At 42.2% G+C, this 18056-nt stretch overlaps 1 protein-coding gene across 1 annotated transcript; it reads right to left on the reverse strand.

Annotated features, from left to right (window-relative positions):
- Positions 1–23: 23 nt before the first annotated feature.
- LOC125312076 (kynurenine 3-monooxygenase) lies at positions 24–12918 on the reverse strand. The gene is made up of 15 exons (XM_048270565.1): positions 12258–12918; positions 11920–11989; positions 11701–11798; positions 11029–11118; positions 9745–9793; positions 9154–9241; positions 8356–8521; positions 7910–7981; positions 6242–6363; positions 4959–5106; positions 4320–4377; positions 3869–3951; positions 2428–2529; positions 2239–2298; positions 24–719 (listed from the first exon to the last, which is right to left on the reverse strand). The coding sequence occupies exons 1-15, from the start codon at positions 12327–12329 to the stop codon at positions 579–581; spliced, it is 1419 nt and encodes a 472-aa protein (XP_048126522.1). The 5' UTR covers positions 12330–12918; the 3' UTR covers positions 24–578.
- Positions 12919–18056: the final 5138 nt, after the last annotated feature.

Below are 18056 nucleotides of genomic sequence, written 5' to 3' on the forward strand. Positions count from 1 at the left end.
GACACACACCAAACACTATAGGATTCTCAAAAAATTATGCGTTTATTTCAAAACAGTAATTGCACTTTAGTAGTTTCAAGCGCATTATGAAAATTTTCCATTTCATTTTTTGTCTTTATTCTATTATTGTGTCATACAATATTCATAAACAAGGTAATTTAACCAACTAAATAGTTAATTGTGATGATAGACTGTCTCGACACCCAAGATATAGGTGATTGAATAAGCTTTTGATGACAACTTGCCGTATCATTGAGTGTGCGTGTCATAATGGACAGCTGCGTAATAGTGATGACCCATGGGGGTTGGTCCGTGAGCATCGCTCACTGACCTAGCGGGTCTGTGCGACTAATGCCTATAAATGAACTGTGATGTTTAATTATCTCTGATAGAAATCTACAAAGACCAGTCCGACAACACAAACAATGAAGGGCTGCCCCCTCGAGGCCCTAATCTTATCAACATCTCATCAATCATCCACTTTTAATCCCTACAGCAAATGTAGGTCACTTTGGATCCATCAAGGGGATGGTGAGGTCACCTTTTTTTAGAACCCCCCACTCACTGTTCCTGGCTTCTTAGAACCACTTGAGAGCCGCCACGCGGTTCCAGAGTTGGTCCAGGGGGATACTGGTGCTCTTAGGAGGATGCTTGACGATCAAGTAGGTCCCCCCAGCCACTGAAACCAGGCCACAGATCCACAGCCCTCTGGATATCACCTGCAGAGGCAGAGAACAACAACCCCAGCTCGCAACAGACACAAATGTAAGATAAAACAATCATTGTTTTAATTTTAAAATCCTTATTAATGCCAAAATGTTACATTAATGAGTCTCCCAGTGTGCTTGCATGGTCATGTTTTTCCGGTGTGCCTGGTGTATGCTGGGACATTTCGCTTACCCATCAATTTCAAGTAAGCTCGTGGAATATCTCGGTTTCAAGGGCTACGTACCCCTACCCCTCAATCCAGAAGAGAATTGTGATTCCCCTTGCTTTCACAGTGCAGCGGGAGCATTTATCTCTGAGATAGCTTTGGGTTTGGGTACACCCACATTTCACACCCCACAAGGCTGGTTTCATAACACTGTATGACACAGCAAGTCTATCCGACACTTTTATTTCTTGCCCAGCCCTACCAGGGTTTCATCCTTCAGAAAAAAATAATACCAATGTGAATTCGTTTTTAGTTTTTTTTCCCCTACTTGGTTAGCATCAGAGTGCATCTTATTACAGAAGGGCATGTCATTGACTATGTTTACATGCACTTCAGTATCCCGGTTATTAGGCTTATCCTAGTTTAGATCCTATTCAGGATATAGTGTTGAACTCAGAGAAATGAACACAGAGAAACCTGGTTGTTAATATCCCTACATGATGAATACTAAAATCCCAGTTACCATCAATACAGTTCTATTAGCACACCTTATCCCTGTTTCTAATGGGGATAAGGGGTACACATGGAACAGTATCCCGATTTCTTTCGAGTACTCCACCTAGCATAACTGGTATTCTCAAAACCTGGATAAGAGCTTATCCGGAAATCTGAAATTTGGAATATGATATTTACATGCGCAAATACAAAACCCGAATACCTTTAAAATCCCTATCATAACCAGGACACTGAGGTGCATGTAAACACAGTCACTGGCATAGTATTTCTCAACCAGTGGCAACACGAGGGGATATTTCTGGGACTAAAATTAAGTATCTGTCGCGCTCATGAAACGGGTTCCAAAGCATCCCCCCAGCGGCTCTGTTTCTGGTAACGGCGCTCAGAGTGACATCCAAAGCCATCTCCATCACTCCCACACATCATGTCAACCTCTCAAAGCCAATGCTGACGGAGCCAAATTGGGGCCGATCCAGGAAAAACATAGCCGTAAACAATGTTATATCCTTTGACCTGACATAAAACAACATCAACAACAAAAACAACAGTGGATTCTTGACTATGTCTTTCACTTCTAGCTAAGTACAGTACAGCTACTTCTGAGCTTGAATAAATCATTTAGTTTTCTCCGTTTCAGTTCTGGTCATTTAGCGCTTCTTTAGTTTATTGACCAGAAAATAGGACAGTCTTCAGCACTTACAGCTATGGAGGATGGCAAGCTGGCAACACCATTCTGCACTTTGCTGGATTTGCACTGGGGCAGAACTGCCGTGGGAATGGGACATTATGGGCATCAGCAAAAAGAAGACAGATACACTCACACTCATACAAAATTTGTTTTGTCTCACCTGGTCTTGCCAATGCCATCGTTTTATTGCTTCATGGTACCTGGTTCTAGTAAATGTGACCTGGGAACAAAAATACAGGGGGAGACAATGATCTGTCACACTTCTTTTAAAAACACTAAAGGATTATATGGAGCAAAATAGAACTCATAACTTAAACAAAACAAAAAACTCATACTAACACTGCCATACCATTGTGTACAGAGGGATGATTGTCTTTGGCATAATGAAGTGGAGGAGGTTGTCAAGTTGCTTGCGGAATCGAAACCATTTAGAATTCACATGTGCACGCATCTGAAAAACAATCGCAAATAGAAAAAAGAATGTCAACAATTAAAATGGCATTTATAAATTCAGTCTCCATTTCAGTCTACCTTGTCTATCATTCAGTCTATCATGTATCTGTAGCAAAAAGTGAAAAATATGAGTGTGGATGTGTGTGTGTGTGCGTGTATTTGTGTGTGTATGTTAGGGGGTGGAGTGGGGGTTATAGGTGTGTGTTTAAGGGTGTGTGTGTGTGTGTGTGTGTGTGTGTGTGTGTGTGTGTGTGTGTGTGTGCACGCGCAGCACTGCAAAACTGCAAGCTATATTTAACCATGGTAATCAAATGCTCTAATGAGGGCAATTCGGCAAGCATGGCTCATGTGTGATTGTGTGTGCGTGAGCTTTGGATAAGGATGATGTCACTTGAGCAATTACTGGCATTGTGTGTGAGTGATTTAACAGCTGAATAGGAGGGGGACGAGTGGGGGCTCTGCTGTAGGGAGCAGTCACAGCGAACTCTCGCTGCTTATAGCTGGCAGCTCCACCAAAAACACACACACCCCCCACACACACACACACACACACACACACAGACTACGAGGAGAGCTTGCACTAAAACTGCAGAGGGCCCCCGCAGCAAAGACACGATGACAGGAATACACTGCCTATTAGCTGCTTTTCCTGATGCCCTGTTGGCTTCCCCCGTAAAGAGGGAAGCGAGGAGAAGACAGTCAGGCTAATGACAAGTCAGGTAATTTTCGGCAGATTTTACTGCCATCAAAAGCCAGCCAAGTGAAGCAATGAGCGGCGCATTGCTGGTAATGGACTTTTGGCAAGAGCAAACAGGGATTACTAGTGACACACATGGGGATGGGTTGGGTGGTGTCTCTCAGCTGTTAGCCACTAAAATTGCCCCCATGTTTCATCAGTGTGCGACCAAATCCTGTTTACTATAAACATCTATTTTTCATCTGTAGTGCTTGCTTGCTTAGAGCGGTATCCAGACTTGCTCTAATCTCATACTAGACATGGTGGACATACACATTGGGTCAATGTTGCTATAGCAATTGCTGGGAGATAATTATGATAACAGGTTTGAACTTTACAACGCCGGCCAATAACTTTAATCCCAGTAGTTTTTATAGTACCATGTGTGTCCAGACATGATGTTATGCAGACTAATTACAGTCAGGGCGGGGGTCAGTTCCTCTTTAATTAATTAAGAGTCTCCATGGGGGAGACTTACTTAATGGAATTTTAGATCTCCTAACAAGGGTCTGGACGGGAATGAAAGTGATTAACTACCATTAATAATCTTACAAGTGACCACCACAGCTAGAAATGAAAGAAACACACACTTGACCATTACCTCAACATAGTTGTACATAGCGAGGTCTGCAATGGCATGGTCATCGGGCACTCGGACACGGGTATACTCTGGCAGCACAGCATCTTGCAATAGCAAAACCAAAACATTTCCTTTGACCACAAATGTCACTGAGACAAATGCTGAAAATGAGTTTGGTTCCAAAAACGCTACACCATTTTAATGAATTTTCTAATTTCTTTACATTTTGTTTTCCAAGTAATTTCAGTAGAACTGTAACTGGGTATTGTTATTTGATTTTAATCTTTACTCAATCAAAACAACACAACTGCAATTTGATTGATAATACCTGAAATACACAATTAATATAGCGTTTGATATAGCGTTTTGTAACCAAACTCTCGAAATAGTTCAGGTCAGTGTTTGTACAGTATAATTTATGAAATGCAGCTTTTATTGTCCATGTGAAGGTTATGTGCATTTTAATGCTTACCAAAGTCTTCATTCAACTGGTCCATTATTTCATCAAAAACAAGGCAGTCCTCAAAGCCCTGTGAGGGGTTGCAAAAGACCTTACATTACATATCTCATATTACCATACATTACATATTACATTAAATTCTAATCAGCATGTCATGCACCCATCCACGGTGTCATTATGCGGTTTACTTATGTATATTATTTTAACACATTTTAAAAGCAATAGCTGTCATTGAGGCACGTCTCACAGTGGGAGACAGTGGGTATATTTATAACACTCCTCCGTGCTTCCAATTCCTCATTCAATTGAATCTGATATAGGTAACCAATGCAAGCAAATGATGCTAATAGCATTGATGTGATAGCCTGTCTCCCATCTTCACCATCCTCATTCTCCTCAAATTGCTGTGTGACAATGGCTGTGATTGGCCGAGCCCTTATCCCTGCTCTTTACTGTATCAAGCACACAGACCCATCCTTCTGAGTCTCATTTTAAGTATGTTAAAAGCATGTTTAAAATGTATTGAATAAATGGCATTAAATGAATTAAATGTTGATTAATCTCCACAGTCCTTTCTGCTCCCTGTTGCATTGTTTTGCCCCCCTCCTCCTCCCATCTCTACTCATGCCCTTATTACCCCCTGCCACTTACTGCATTCATTCCCTGCCCATAGAAAGGCACCACGGCATGGGCAGCGTCGCCCATTAGGACACAATTGTTGCCCAGGTGGTACGGGGAGCACTTGACGGACACCATGGCCTGGGCTGGCAGACGGAAGAAGTCTCTCTTAAGTGCTTCACTAAGGGTGACAATCACAAACAAACAGAATACAGCACACAGCCACAGATTAGACATAATGAGGTAGACATAGGCTGGCGACAAGATCATATGATACACTAGAGGGTACGTTGCTCTAGCAGGTTGACTTCTAGATTCGCACATTTTGTTTTTTTACGCCATAGAGCTAACTGTTATCTGTGATTTAATCCCACTGTAGAAGCATAATATCCTGCTGGGATAAATCTGATAGCTGGGGCTTTCACACTGTGAAGCAGTAACAGATGTTTGATCATTCACCTGGCTATTGAAAACATCATACATTTCTCTTATGAGTCAATTTTCATGCAATTCCATATTGAGCAAATTCAGACTGAGATTCAGACATCTACAGAATAATAAGAATGGGGCAGTCGTGGCCTGCTGGTTAGGGCTTCAGGCTTGGAACTGGAGGGTTGCCGATTCGATCCCCGACCAGTGGGAATGGCTGAAGTGCCCTTGAGCAAGGCACCTAACCCCTCACTGCTCCCCGAGTGCCGCTGTAGCAAGGCAGCTCACTGCTCCGGGTTAGTGTGTGCTTCACCTCACTGTGTGTTTACTGTATGCTCTGTGTGTTCACTAATTCACGGATGGGATAAATGCCGAGACCAAATTCTTTGTAAACGCAAGTATACTTGGCCTAGAAACCTGATTTACATTTACATTTAACACATATTTTCTTTCCTGTTTTCATACAATAACATACATTCATGAATATTCACCTCAAACAAGGTGAAGCACTGGGCAGAAGTGAACCTTATAGCACAAGGACAACATCCTTTGAATCCAGATTTCAAAAGATCAAATCAAAAGAAAACCCTGCACATCCCCACACACACAGCTATATACTACCGACTTCTAATCCTGGCAGACATATAGAGGAGTTCCCGACCTCGACCGCTCCAACTCAAAGTGTCTCACGGTGACATTGTGTCACTTGCACCGTGATGCTTTAGTCGCCCCTGGCTTTGCTGCGCGCCGCATCTGTAATTTCACCCCCTACAAAACGGCTGCGGCGGATGCGGCCATACACAGGCATGAGGATGAGGAGAGAGAGATGAAGAACACTGGGAGGCATAATGAGAAGGGGGATGGAAGGGGGAAGGGATGTCACTTACACTCCAATAAGGGGGATGGAGTCGGGGAAGTACGTGTGGAAGAAGTCCAGGGCCTGGTCAGGTGTGGTGACCTTCTCAAACTCGTCAAAGGGCATGAAGAGCGTGCAGGTGAAGGTCTTGTCCTTTAGAGGAGAAAGAAATGCCAAGACATAGAGTTACAAAAAAGTCCATTTCCTATTAAAAGAAATAGCAGTTTCCACAATTGTTCCACTTTTCTAAATTAAAATAAGCAATCTAAACACCTGTGTGCTCCACTGAGCCTTTCCTTTTTACTTCATCATTTCATTTCCTTTTCTCATTAGGTAAAGGCTGCATGCACCACCAACAGACTTGTGAGTGTTTTCGCTTGTTAGGTCGAAGACATAAGAGACAATACAAAAGACAATTTAAGATACATTTCTACCACTTGCTTTGTTGACAATGTTGTGCTTGTGAGAACTGTGGGAAATGTCCTTCTTGTATCACTCAATCTTCTCTTTCATCCTTGAACACCACAAGTGCATGATGGGTAGAATACAATTTTCATGATGGATTAAAAATGTCATCACCGCCCTCCCCCCCCACCTCCCTAAAGACACAGATCCATCTTACATTAGAGTCACTGAGAGACGGAAAAAGGCACAGTCTGGCCCCTGTGGGCACGTTTAAAGTGCTGTTGCCACGTCAACGAGCCTTGAGCTGAGCAATTTTTCACAGTGCTAATGTACCCAAGGGCATTATAGTGAGTGACAGCTCTAATGCAAACTTGAAAGAGGGCACTAACCTGACCACTGTGTGTGTGTGTGTGTGTGTGTGTGTGTGTGTGTGTGTGTGTGTGTGAGAGAGAGTGTGTGCACTTTTGTGTCAATGTATGTATGTGTGTGTGTGTGTGTGTGTGTGTGTCTGCCTGCATTTGCATTTGAGTGAGAGAGAGAGAGAGAGAGAGAGATAAATAGAGTGTGTAATTGAGGAGGTATGTGGCTGTATTCAAAAATTACTTAAACACAGACTGATAGAGAGACAAACTACCTGATCTAGATAAAGTCAGTGAAACCGATCACCAGCATGTCGAGAATAGAGGGATAGAGACAGATAGACAGAGGGCTGGAGAGTGACAGAGACAGAGAGACAAGACTAAGTGTCACAACACTGTGCTAGAAAAGATAAGTTCAGAAAAGACAGAGAGACTGAGATGAAACTGCAAGTGGAGTGGTGAAATTAAACTATGCTGATGAGGGCTCCACGGGCGATGGAAACTCGTTTGGAGGCCATCACGAATCCCCTGAGGAGGGAGGGGGCCGTTCATTAAAATGAAGATGTGCAGATGGCTGTCTTAAACTAAAGACCACAAATCATAGGACATGGAGACATTTAGGTCATAAAAGACCTGTTGGAGAACTCTTTCATGTGGTCTTTGTATGCCAAATGAAACAGAGGAACTTTTATTCACATGCAGGCTCTTACTGCACAATGCTGTCCTCAATTTCCCTAAACACAGTCTCTCTGTGTTTCAGATTTTATTTGTGATAATGCATGAGATCTTGCATGAGAACACATCTCGGTGGCTGGGAGATTCCTGAGGAACTTCCATTTATCTTCTCTTTTGTGAGTCTTCGAGTTAATATTCCACAAGATCATACATGTGGAATGGCCTTGCGTCCACTCATAAAAGAAAAACTAGTCACTTACTAAATTTGGAAGGGCAATCATCATGAAGGTGTTCCTCGGCCAGATGTGGAGGTAGTTGGTCTCCATGGCGAACTAGAAGGGATGAGATGAATGATAGTAGGGAGAGGGTAAGTTCACCTGTCACGTTGAGGGGAGTATACCTCGAAATAATTGCTGGTACAACAATGAGCTGTACATGTCAGTCATACATTATGCGTATGCTGGAGGAAAACACCAGGCTTCCTCCCTCCAATTCAACCCTGTCAATCTCAGAGACATGTCCCCTCTCTCTCTCTCACACACACACACACACACACACACACACACACACACACACACACACACACACACCTCATATTATTTATATCCAGGTACAAATAAATGTGCAAGCCATCTGTGATTTTGATGCACTATCAAATCAAATTGCCTATTTAGAAATTCAAATATAAAAACAAACCGGTCCTCACATCTCCATCTTTGGGAGGTATTGTGAGCTCCATGTAGCCATGGGGGATGTAGGTCTGGCTGTAGTTGAAGCGGCTCTGGCGCAGAAACTGCTTGCGGATGGCAGAGAAAGCTCCATCACAGCCCACAATCAGATCAGCCTGGTACTGTTCCTTGGTGCCATCTGGTCTGCAGCACACAACAGAAATATATCACCTTTAACATAACACTTGACCAAGACATATTGCAGACTTTGTGGGTGCATTTATTAACTTTAATAGGTGCTTGTGGTCCCAGGATATTGAATCAATGACATAAACCTGTGACCGGAAGCTTCCATGGCTTTTATAGACAGATGGAGCCAGACTGATACAGAGAGCCAGACTAGTGATATTAATACTGGGGCATAAAAGATGACTGAATGATGATGACTGCCCTGACAAAAATCAATGAACTCTCTAGTAATTACATAAGCCTTAGGTTCTTCAGGTTGTAATTGACTTTCTCTAATGTGTAAAGTTCTAATTAAGTAAATGTAATTGTAAACTTGTGTACATTGTAGACATGCAAGGCTTTAACAACCATAATTTAGCTACCGGTACACTATGGTCACACAGAAAAAGGAGACAAATGTATTACTTTTTTAAACAGATCAGTCTTCAGAGAAAACATGCTGAACTCTTTTACATAGGCTTAAAGCAGGGCCCAGACCTCACAGTGAAGCATCTAGTGCAAAGCCTACATATTATGAAAATATGATTATCTATCTATCTACCGACATGTTCTGTCGGTGAGTGTCTACATGCGCAGTTCCTGTTTACCCAAGAAAAGTCATCGCCCCTGTGTCTATGCTCCAGTCCTGCAGTTTACGGCCAAAGTTCAGAGTGGTGTTGGGAAAAGCCTCAGCCGCTGTCATTATAAGAGAAAACAGTTTTGAGGTCATGTAGTGCTCTTATACCACAACCCTGATATAACAACTCCTTGTGCCTTACATGAGCGTTAAATACATTTTATAGTCATGTCAAAACAATAGAAATGTAAAGCTTTCTTGAAATATCTGAACAATTACATATTTCAGACGGGGATATTCATTAAATACATCATATGCATTATATTATAATGCAATAATATGTAAGGATGCACAGTGTTTATTGCATGCTAAGGCTAAATGTCAATAGCAACTGCATGCACTGCTAAAAATAATCACTCTGAGTTGGGTTGGATTGTGCAGGGCAGGCAACGCTCACCTAAGTCTCCTCAAGTACTCATAGTACAATAAATGAATGATCACATAATGGCCAAGAGTGTAAAATATCTGTTAATAGCATAGTCAATGTCTGTATCTCTGTGTGTCACTGAGGTTGCTGATGGGTTTTAAAAATGTTTTAAAAAAAAATTAAATATTGAAGTACCTGTTAACAATTCCTTGTTGAGGTTGGCTCTATCTACAGAAAGGATGTACTAAAGAAAAAATAAAGCACAAAGTTAACGATCACCCAACCCTCCAATGGCAGCACCACTTCACATCATCCTGATTGCCTGGCCCTCTGATATCAGCTCCCAGGGGCTGAGAGGAGAAGGGCCCGTGTGAGGGACTGTCCAGAGATGGCTTGGACTTCACAGCGGTTTGGTCAGGCAGCCTTAGAGATGGCCTGTCTGAAATCCCCTATTAAAGCGCTGCTGTTTGGGTTATGTCAGGCCACAAGCTGAGCTAGAGGCCCATCAAGGTATGCTTTTAATCTGGTGATTAAACACGCGGCCAGAATGAGCTTTTCCTCCATCAAAAGCCATTCTGGTTCATGATGCTATTCTAGTTCTCTCTAGTATCTCTCTCTGTCTCTTTCACACACACACACACACACACACACACACACACACACACACAATCAAACAAACAAACGCACTATACACACGCGCACAGACACACACACACACCTACACACACACACAAACATAAATCCTCTTTCCCTCTGTTTCTGTTTCATTATTTAGACTAACTTTCCAGCTGATTCATTCCTCATTTGTTGTCATTACGGTCCTGGAGCCTGACAGAATGCTGTGATTCTCCTGGCTTAACAGACAAGATTACTGATCACTGATGTGTAGCCTAACCATTTCCTTTAAAATTAAGTTTGTACTGCTCTGCTGTCTATATCAAATATATGAGAACAGCATATGAAAACAGTTGCCTTTACAAAATCACATCACACTGTTATTTGCTGTGGAAATTGAGCAACATGAAATGTCCATTCTGACCTACAAAACCAGACACTTCTTGTAGGTGAGTAAGTTTGCATGAGACTTAAAACTCAAATCGTCTTTTTTACATGGCAGATGACTGAGAAAAAAAAATATGTCCAAGGTTCAAGGCTAAGGGTCTTTCGTAAGTGTCAGCTAAGCCTACATTGGATGACTCGAGTGAGCTCTTTAAAATAATTATTTATTGAAAAACTTCAAAGCAAGAATTAGTCCTCAATCACTCACAACATTTTGACCACTGTCCACCAAAGGAGATAGGAATACAAATGCAGGTAATGATTAATAGATAAGGTCCTATTGGTTTAGGGAGAAGGCCACAGCCTCAGACAATGTTTGCACGGACACATTATGCATGTGAGCGAAGGTTTCCTATTTGAGGATGCATTGCATCTCATGTAACTCTGTGTTTCTGAGTCTGAAACAGGGGGTATCCTCACCTGGCCTTTTTTTCCATAGGGAATTGGAGTCCTCTTCCCACTCAAGGAATGGATCATGCGAGCATGCATAGGGATGCCTTTGGACACAATCTGTATTCCAATGAAAGATAATTGACTTCTGTTACACCAATTTTCCTGTACAAACATTTCAGTTCAATTTGAGGAATGAGAACAGTGACATCTACTGGCAAATGTTAAGAAGGTGTAGCAAAAAAGTACACAATACAATACAATACAGATTATATAATTTAGTAGGTATTATTTGCAGTAATTTCATTCTTGCTCTGCCTGAGATTGTTCTAAGAGTTGCTCTTCATCTGGCATCTGTGATCCTTACATTGCTCTCTGCGGCTACCCCGGGCCGCCTGTTTGAGGAGCTGGCCGTGAAAGCCAAAATCATGCAAGAGTCATGCAAGTGTGAAACCACCCCTCTGATTCAGTGCCTAGCGAGGCATGAGTAACACAAATGTGGATCCACCCCCACACACACACACACACACTAAAATATCTTGCTAAAGGTGAGTGTGAAGGCTTCTATATGTTATGTCCAGAGAGGAATGAAGATGTTTCAAAAATGCATAGGTCTGTAGTTGTGTAGAGCAAAAATAACAAGCTGATGTCTTGCAGGTCTGAAAATACCTGGAAGGAGATTAAAAGGGGACAAACACTCACCTTCTCCTCCATGCCAACATGCTTCAGGGCCTGGCGTCCTCGGTGAGAGAGGGCCAGGTTTATACTTCTGCCACGCACCTCTCGGGCACATCTGATGTCTGAAGACCAGGTGATGAGTCACAGCAATGGAAGAATCAAGCTCAGATTTAGGGTCACTGTGGGGGTAACAGTTCTTAAGAGCTGGTTAACATGCTTTAGACTCAACTTTTGGGCTATTACCTTCTCTGGATTCAAACAGCAGCACCTGAAAACCTCTTTTTGCAAGGAAACAGGCATTCAAAGCACCAACCTGTAAGGACGATATCAACAAGCCAATATCAAATTAAGACATTAAAATGTCAGACTTTTCTCTATAAAAAAGACAAACAAACACAGAAATGCCTTGATCGTGTTGTGTTTGCCTATAAAATCTGACTAAAATAGTTTTTTAAATAAATCAAAACATATCGTCATAAGTCTATATGGCTCAATCAGAAAGCAGCCAACCTTCTGGCAGAAAATTACCACCATGAATCACATCATAAAATTACATTTTGATGAAGGCCAATTTCGCTTACCAAACCTCCTCCAACTACCGCGACACATTTTTTCTTGCCGGCTAAATCGGTCCGTGTCGATTCCCCATCCATTCCTGTAGGAGACGAATTGCCCTTCTCGAAGTAACCAGCCAAAACAGCTTACCAAACTTGCTGACAGACCTTCTTACACAAGGATTTTCTCAAATATCACACTGTGTTTGTTTGAGGGTGGAGCAAGCAGAAGTTTTATAAAAGTCCTCTGTTCACTGTCAGTTCCCTATCTTTCACAGCGAGTTAGAATGTCTAGCACACGTGAAAATGTTGCAAGAATGCGCATGCATGTAGAGGTCACAGTCCATCAGACATTCGAATGTCTCTAGATACGGTTTTTCTGTACCCTCTGGGCCACCTCCGTACTCCGTATGTGGTTGAAATGCTTCATTGGGCTACTACTCTCACTTATTGTTGATATATGAAAAGATAACCAGCTTGCCTGACCAGTGAAAGTAAAACTGGCAATCCATTCAGGGCAAAACCTACAACGATCTGATTAAGGTCACTACCAAACCTTTCTCAGTTCCTATTGTAGCCTACGTTTTGCGTAGAATCCATTTCTGCTTGGGACATTTTTGTATCAGGCATAGTTAATGAGATAATTATCGGGACTCATACTCATAGCGCTGCCGTTTAAGTAGTATAGTCTATAGTATACTACTTAAACGGCACCAACAATTAAAAAATCCAGTGGAAAGTAGATGGCATAAGTGTGTAGGCCAATCTGCCCACCAGCTTTTTCTACTTCGCTACCTACAGATGTTTTACCGGTATGATATTTCGAAACGCCATGTTATTTCCCATAGACAATAGACGCCCGGAAGTTGGATGGATACGGAAGTTACGGAGGCGGGACTTATTCTGGAGAGGTCTATGTCCCTAAAATCCAGGCACCAATCACAACCGTTGAGGGGGGCTTTACACAATGACGATATAACACCAACGTTGAAGCAGTTTTTTTTAAATAATGAAGATGGCTGCTGCTGAGGAACAGTGCTCGTTTGAAGCTTCTATCGCGTCGGTTTTAGACAGGGAGTTAGAAAATTATGCCGAAAACGACAAGTTTCCCATACTGCTTCCCTATGTTGGAAAGTGCAAAAATGTACAACACTTTAAGGGATACCTTCTTACATGTGATATCTGTAGCAGTGGTAGGCAGGGTTGGGTCAGATTACTTTGAAATGTAATCCATTATTGACTACAAATGACATGGCAATTTTTGTAATCAGGATTACCAAAAACATGTAACGTAATCTGATTACTTTAGGATTACTTTTAGATTACTTCAATAAATATGTCCCTTAAGTAAAAGACACCACCACTGAATTGATGAAAGAATTCTCATTCTATTTTTCTGTTTATTATTTCATTACATCTAAGAAATCTCTTTGCTCTGAGTAAAGCATTCCTGTGTGAATTAACTGATCTTTTCCTCCAAAAATCTTAATGTAGCCCCTTGTTTTAGTGTTACCATTTACTTTGAGGTCACCAGGTCCCATTATCTGAAAAACTAATACATTGCAATAGCTATTCTCCACTTTGGGGGTGGTATTTTGGTGGTTGAAATTTCCCCCAAAATTGATCACTTAGTCATCATGGATGTGATCATGGATCACTATTCTCCAAACATGCACAACTCATCTTAACCTTTATAAGGGCACACCTGGACAATGAATTTAGCTTTCGCTGGATTTTTTTGACCCAGGGACATGGCCTGAGATTAAATGACACCATGTCCATTTCAATTGTGGGGGTGAGAAAATTATTCCTTTGGGATGTTTTTCAACCAGGGGGACCTGGTGACTTTCTCAAAGTAAACGGTAACACTAAAACAAGAGGCTACATTAAGATTAGGAGGAAAAGATCAGGCAGTGTGCCGAGAGACCTGCCCCAATAGTAAATAAGTTAGTAAGTAAGTATAGATACTCTTTTGATCCCGTGAGGGAAATTTGGTCTCCCAATCCGCGAATTAGTGAAGCACAGTGAACACACAGTGAGGTGAAGCACACAATGAGCACACAGTGAGGTGAAGCACACACCAACCCGGAGCAGTGAGCTGTCTTCTACAACGGCACTCGGGGATCAATGAGGGGTTAGGTGCCTTACTCAAGGGCACTTCCGTCGTGGATGTGGGCACGGGAGAGCAGTGCTCAACCACTTCCCCCGCCTAGGCTATCATTAAAAAGTTGCATTGCTTGCATGATAAAATGTAATCAGGTAATCCCCAACAATGTAACTGTAATCTGATTACACATTTTTTTTTTATTGTAATCTGGGCTGATTATAGTTACTTGATTTTTGTAATCTGATTACGTAATCCAGATTACATGCAATCCGTTACTACCCAACCCTGGTGGTAGGCTACTGAAAATGGTTTGATTCTGTTATTTTATGCAGTAGGGTAGACTGATGACACACGTAGCACTTAAAACTGAATTGAGGTGCTATAATGCTGACTTGGTAAATGTATGCCAACAATAGTTTATTAAAACGACATCACAGTCATTTATTTCGTCAGTCATTATGTTAATTTCCGCGATATCTGGTCAGCTTCTTTATCTGGTCAGCTTCTCCCGGCGGCCCAGGGCGACTTTGATTGGAAGTCTTGAACAAGGCCTCGATCAAGGACATCGACCAGCTTCTCTCTTCTGGGCCATACCCCTCCCAGTCTACAAGGTATTGTAGTCCCCGTCCAACACGTCTTGAGTACAGCAGCCGCTTGACCCGAGTTGGCCAGACCTCCACCTATGAGATGGGATGGGGGAGGGGGGAACACAAAGGAGAGGTAAGAACTGGCTTCAATAAGGATACATGAAACACTGGACTCATTTTCATGGATCTTGGGAGTTCCAGCTGGTAAGTGACTGGGTTCAATCGCCAAACGAAATGGTAAATGACTGGGTTCAATCAACCTGAACTGTGGAACCAGCCTTCTGTGTCAGTTGGCCTGTCTCTGAACGACTCAAGGCAATACGAGCCCGTCTCCAGACTCTCCGGCAGCGGGACACAAACACCTCAGCAGAGGGGACTGCCACAGAGACCTGTTGACTGGGAAACAGAGAAGCCAAATTGACATTCAAAAGGAGACATACCAGTCAATGGCCACTGAAGAGTGTTATAGGACAACTCTGCCCACAAATTGGCTCCATTTCTAAGGATTTGAGGATATAAAACATCTAATACTTCTCAAGGTCTCGGTTAATAATGCGTTCAGTTTGGCCATTCGATTGTGGGTGAAACACAAAAGAGAGGCTAACAGAGGCATCAAAAAGAGACCAGAAGGCCTTCCAGAGAGTCCAAAGAGTCCACGGTCCGAAACAATGTCTGACGGGACTCCATGAATCCTCACCACATGCTGAAAGATAAGGTCGGCGGTTTCTCGAGCAGAAGGAAACTTGGGAAGTGCTATCAAATGTGTTGCCTAACCGGTCTACCACCACAAGGATTACTGTACTGTATTTCCCACGGAGGGTGGCAGGCCTGTCACAAAATCCATGGAGATATGTAACCATGGTCGCTTAGGGATAGACAGAGGCAGTAGCTGCTGGCCGTTGTAAAAACCTTTTCCATGTCAACGAAGCGAAAAAAAAAAATTATAATACCAATATAACAACAGCAGTGGGTGTGTTGTTAATAAACAGATGAACCTATTAGTTCAATATTAGTTCAGAATAGTGAAGTGAACATCAACAACCTCTCATCCTCCATGAAAGAAAAAGCTATCTTTAATCATAACTTGATACACTGCAAGAGCTAGCTGTCTATGTTATCAGACTACTCTTAATCAGACTCCCCCTTATGATCTGCAGCAAGGCTGCAAGATTATCCCCTTAGCTAAAATGTTGTGGCGTATAACATTGTGTCCTAGAGCTAAGTGCGTCATAGCATCAACAATTTGATAAATTCACTGCTGTTGGTAAGATTACAACTTTGCTAAACTGGCTTCAACTCTTGGCAGCGTTGTCACTGCCAGAAGCACAAGATTGTGGAGCAATGCTTAATACATATGTCCAAGCTACAAGTTCTGCCACTTGTGCCCCTCATTTATCCAGAACCTTCTCTGCCCTCAGAACCTGTACGTCTTCCACTGTCGCCCATTCAGCCAGTCGCTCACCATAGTGTATGTTGGCCGCAGGACCTGGCTGGGCTCATGGCCTACACACCGAGCCAATCAACAGTCAAAACACATCTGTGTCTACCTTGAAGCAGGAACATAACGTCCGCATTGGCTTCCAGTGTTTGCGGCCTACACGTGGAACAGGATAACTTGGGTCAGGTTCTATTAGCATGATGTTGGGATCCCGGGACCTCTCGCAATTCTGTTAGGTAAATTAATTCGGAATCAAGAAGATGAGACAGGAGCCAGTGATCAAATTCATCCAATTATATTGAATCTTTGCAAACCAGCACAGCTGGTTGAAACAAAGAGTTTTACATTCTAAGAGTGCTTATATACTTCAGTGGCTACATAAGTCAAGCATAACTACACCCATAGTCATACAACTCAAGCGTGACTACTCCTAATGGGTAGTCACTTAATCAAATGTTGGTGGTTTGTTACCTTGTTGTGAGCAGGGTTGTCGAGTGATCTTGCCCACAGATCTCTCATATATTAGAATCTCAGGCTTCTGTGAGTATATCTTATTCTAGGGCTAGGGCCTGAATTACCAGGGAAAAAAAAGATAAGATGGGCTGTAGCAACCTAACAGCCCTGGTCTGCGTGTAAGTCTCTGGTTTACCCGTTGCTGCGTGTTCAGCTCCCTTACGGGTGTTTCCAGAGGCCCATCCCCAGAACCAGAACTGAAAGATCACCCCCATTTATTTTGTTCCAAAGGAAAAACAAAACACTAAGGACTGTAGAAATTATTCAATGACAATTGTAATTCAATGGCACATCATTTTCCAAAACTGGCAAATCTAAAAGAATATTAAACAAGGGCATTACATGTCTCTTTTAGCATTGACAGGAAAACAAACAAAATAAAATAATTAAGGCATGTTGACCAAATACAAACCAAAACAAAACAGGTTGCCACTCTCAAGAGTCTCTATCAACATCAAAACATCATTTTAAAAGAGAATTTAAGACTCCTCTGACAAGCAACACCTTCAAATTGGTCGAACTTAGATATTTAACTTCATAATTCAAGTGTAATAAATGTCTTTTCTCTTCTCCACTCTCGTTCTCTCTTTACACTGGCTCCCTGACCTTCAAGTGCAGAGATAGCAACCACTCACACACACACACACACACACACACACACACACACACACACACACACACACACAGCTAAGTCAGAGGAGATCTGTACCTTATGGTTAAGTGTGTTAGTGTTTTCCGTACCAGCAAGAGTGCCCTCAATGGTGACCACAGAATATCCTTTACCTTTGTGAAAAGGAACAACTCAACAGGAGAGAAGGAATTAGACTTGAAACACTTTGCATCTTTGCTTTAGTTTAGTGGAGAATAGTGTAGTAAATCAAACAAGTTTGAATCCCAAGCAAAAACAAAAATAATTCTCTTATTGAGAGGAAGCAAAAAAAACAATTCAATATTAAAACAATACAAATTAACAGTCAGATGCATCTTTCTTATGTGTATTCTCAGTTACAGTCTGTAACAGATATGTGACCTTCATGCACATCAGCTGGCCAACACACACACACACACACACACACACACACACACTCAGGCCTCATGTCGACTGACAGGAGGGAAGACAAAGACAAAACGGACTCACTTTTTAGTTGCAACACATACAACACATAACATGTAGCCTATAG

This window comes from Alosa alosa, chromosome 18, assembly GCF_017589495.1.
Source record: "Alosa alosa isolate M-15738 ecotype Scorff River chromosome 18, AALO_Geno_1.1, whole genome shotgun sequence".
Classification (NCBI taxonomy): domain Eukaryota; kingdom Metazoa; phylum Chordata; class Actinopteri; order Clupeiformes; family Clupeidae; genus Alosa; species Alosa alosa.

Bases quoted from the DNA above. Each gene is read 5' to 3' on its own strand.
- LOC125312076 (XM_048270565.1), bottom strand. From the start codon at position 12,329: ATGGATGGGGAATCGACACGGACCGATTTAGCCGGCAAGAAAAAATGT. The intron at 7,982-8,355 runs GTGAGGACCGGT...CATCCCTTCTAG, and splicing joins TACCTCCCAAAGATGGAGAT to TTCGCCATGGAGACCAACTA. The intron at 2,530-3,868 runs GTAATGGTCAAG...ATTGTTTTTCAG, and splicing joins CTATGTACAACTATGTTGAG to ATGCGTGCACATGTGAATTC.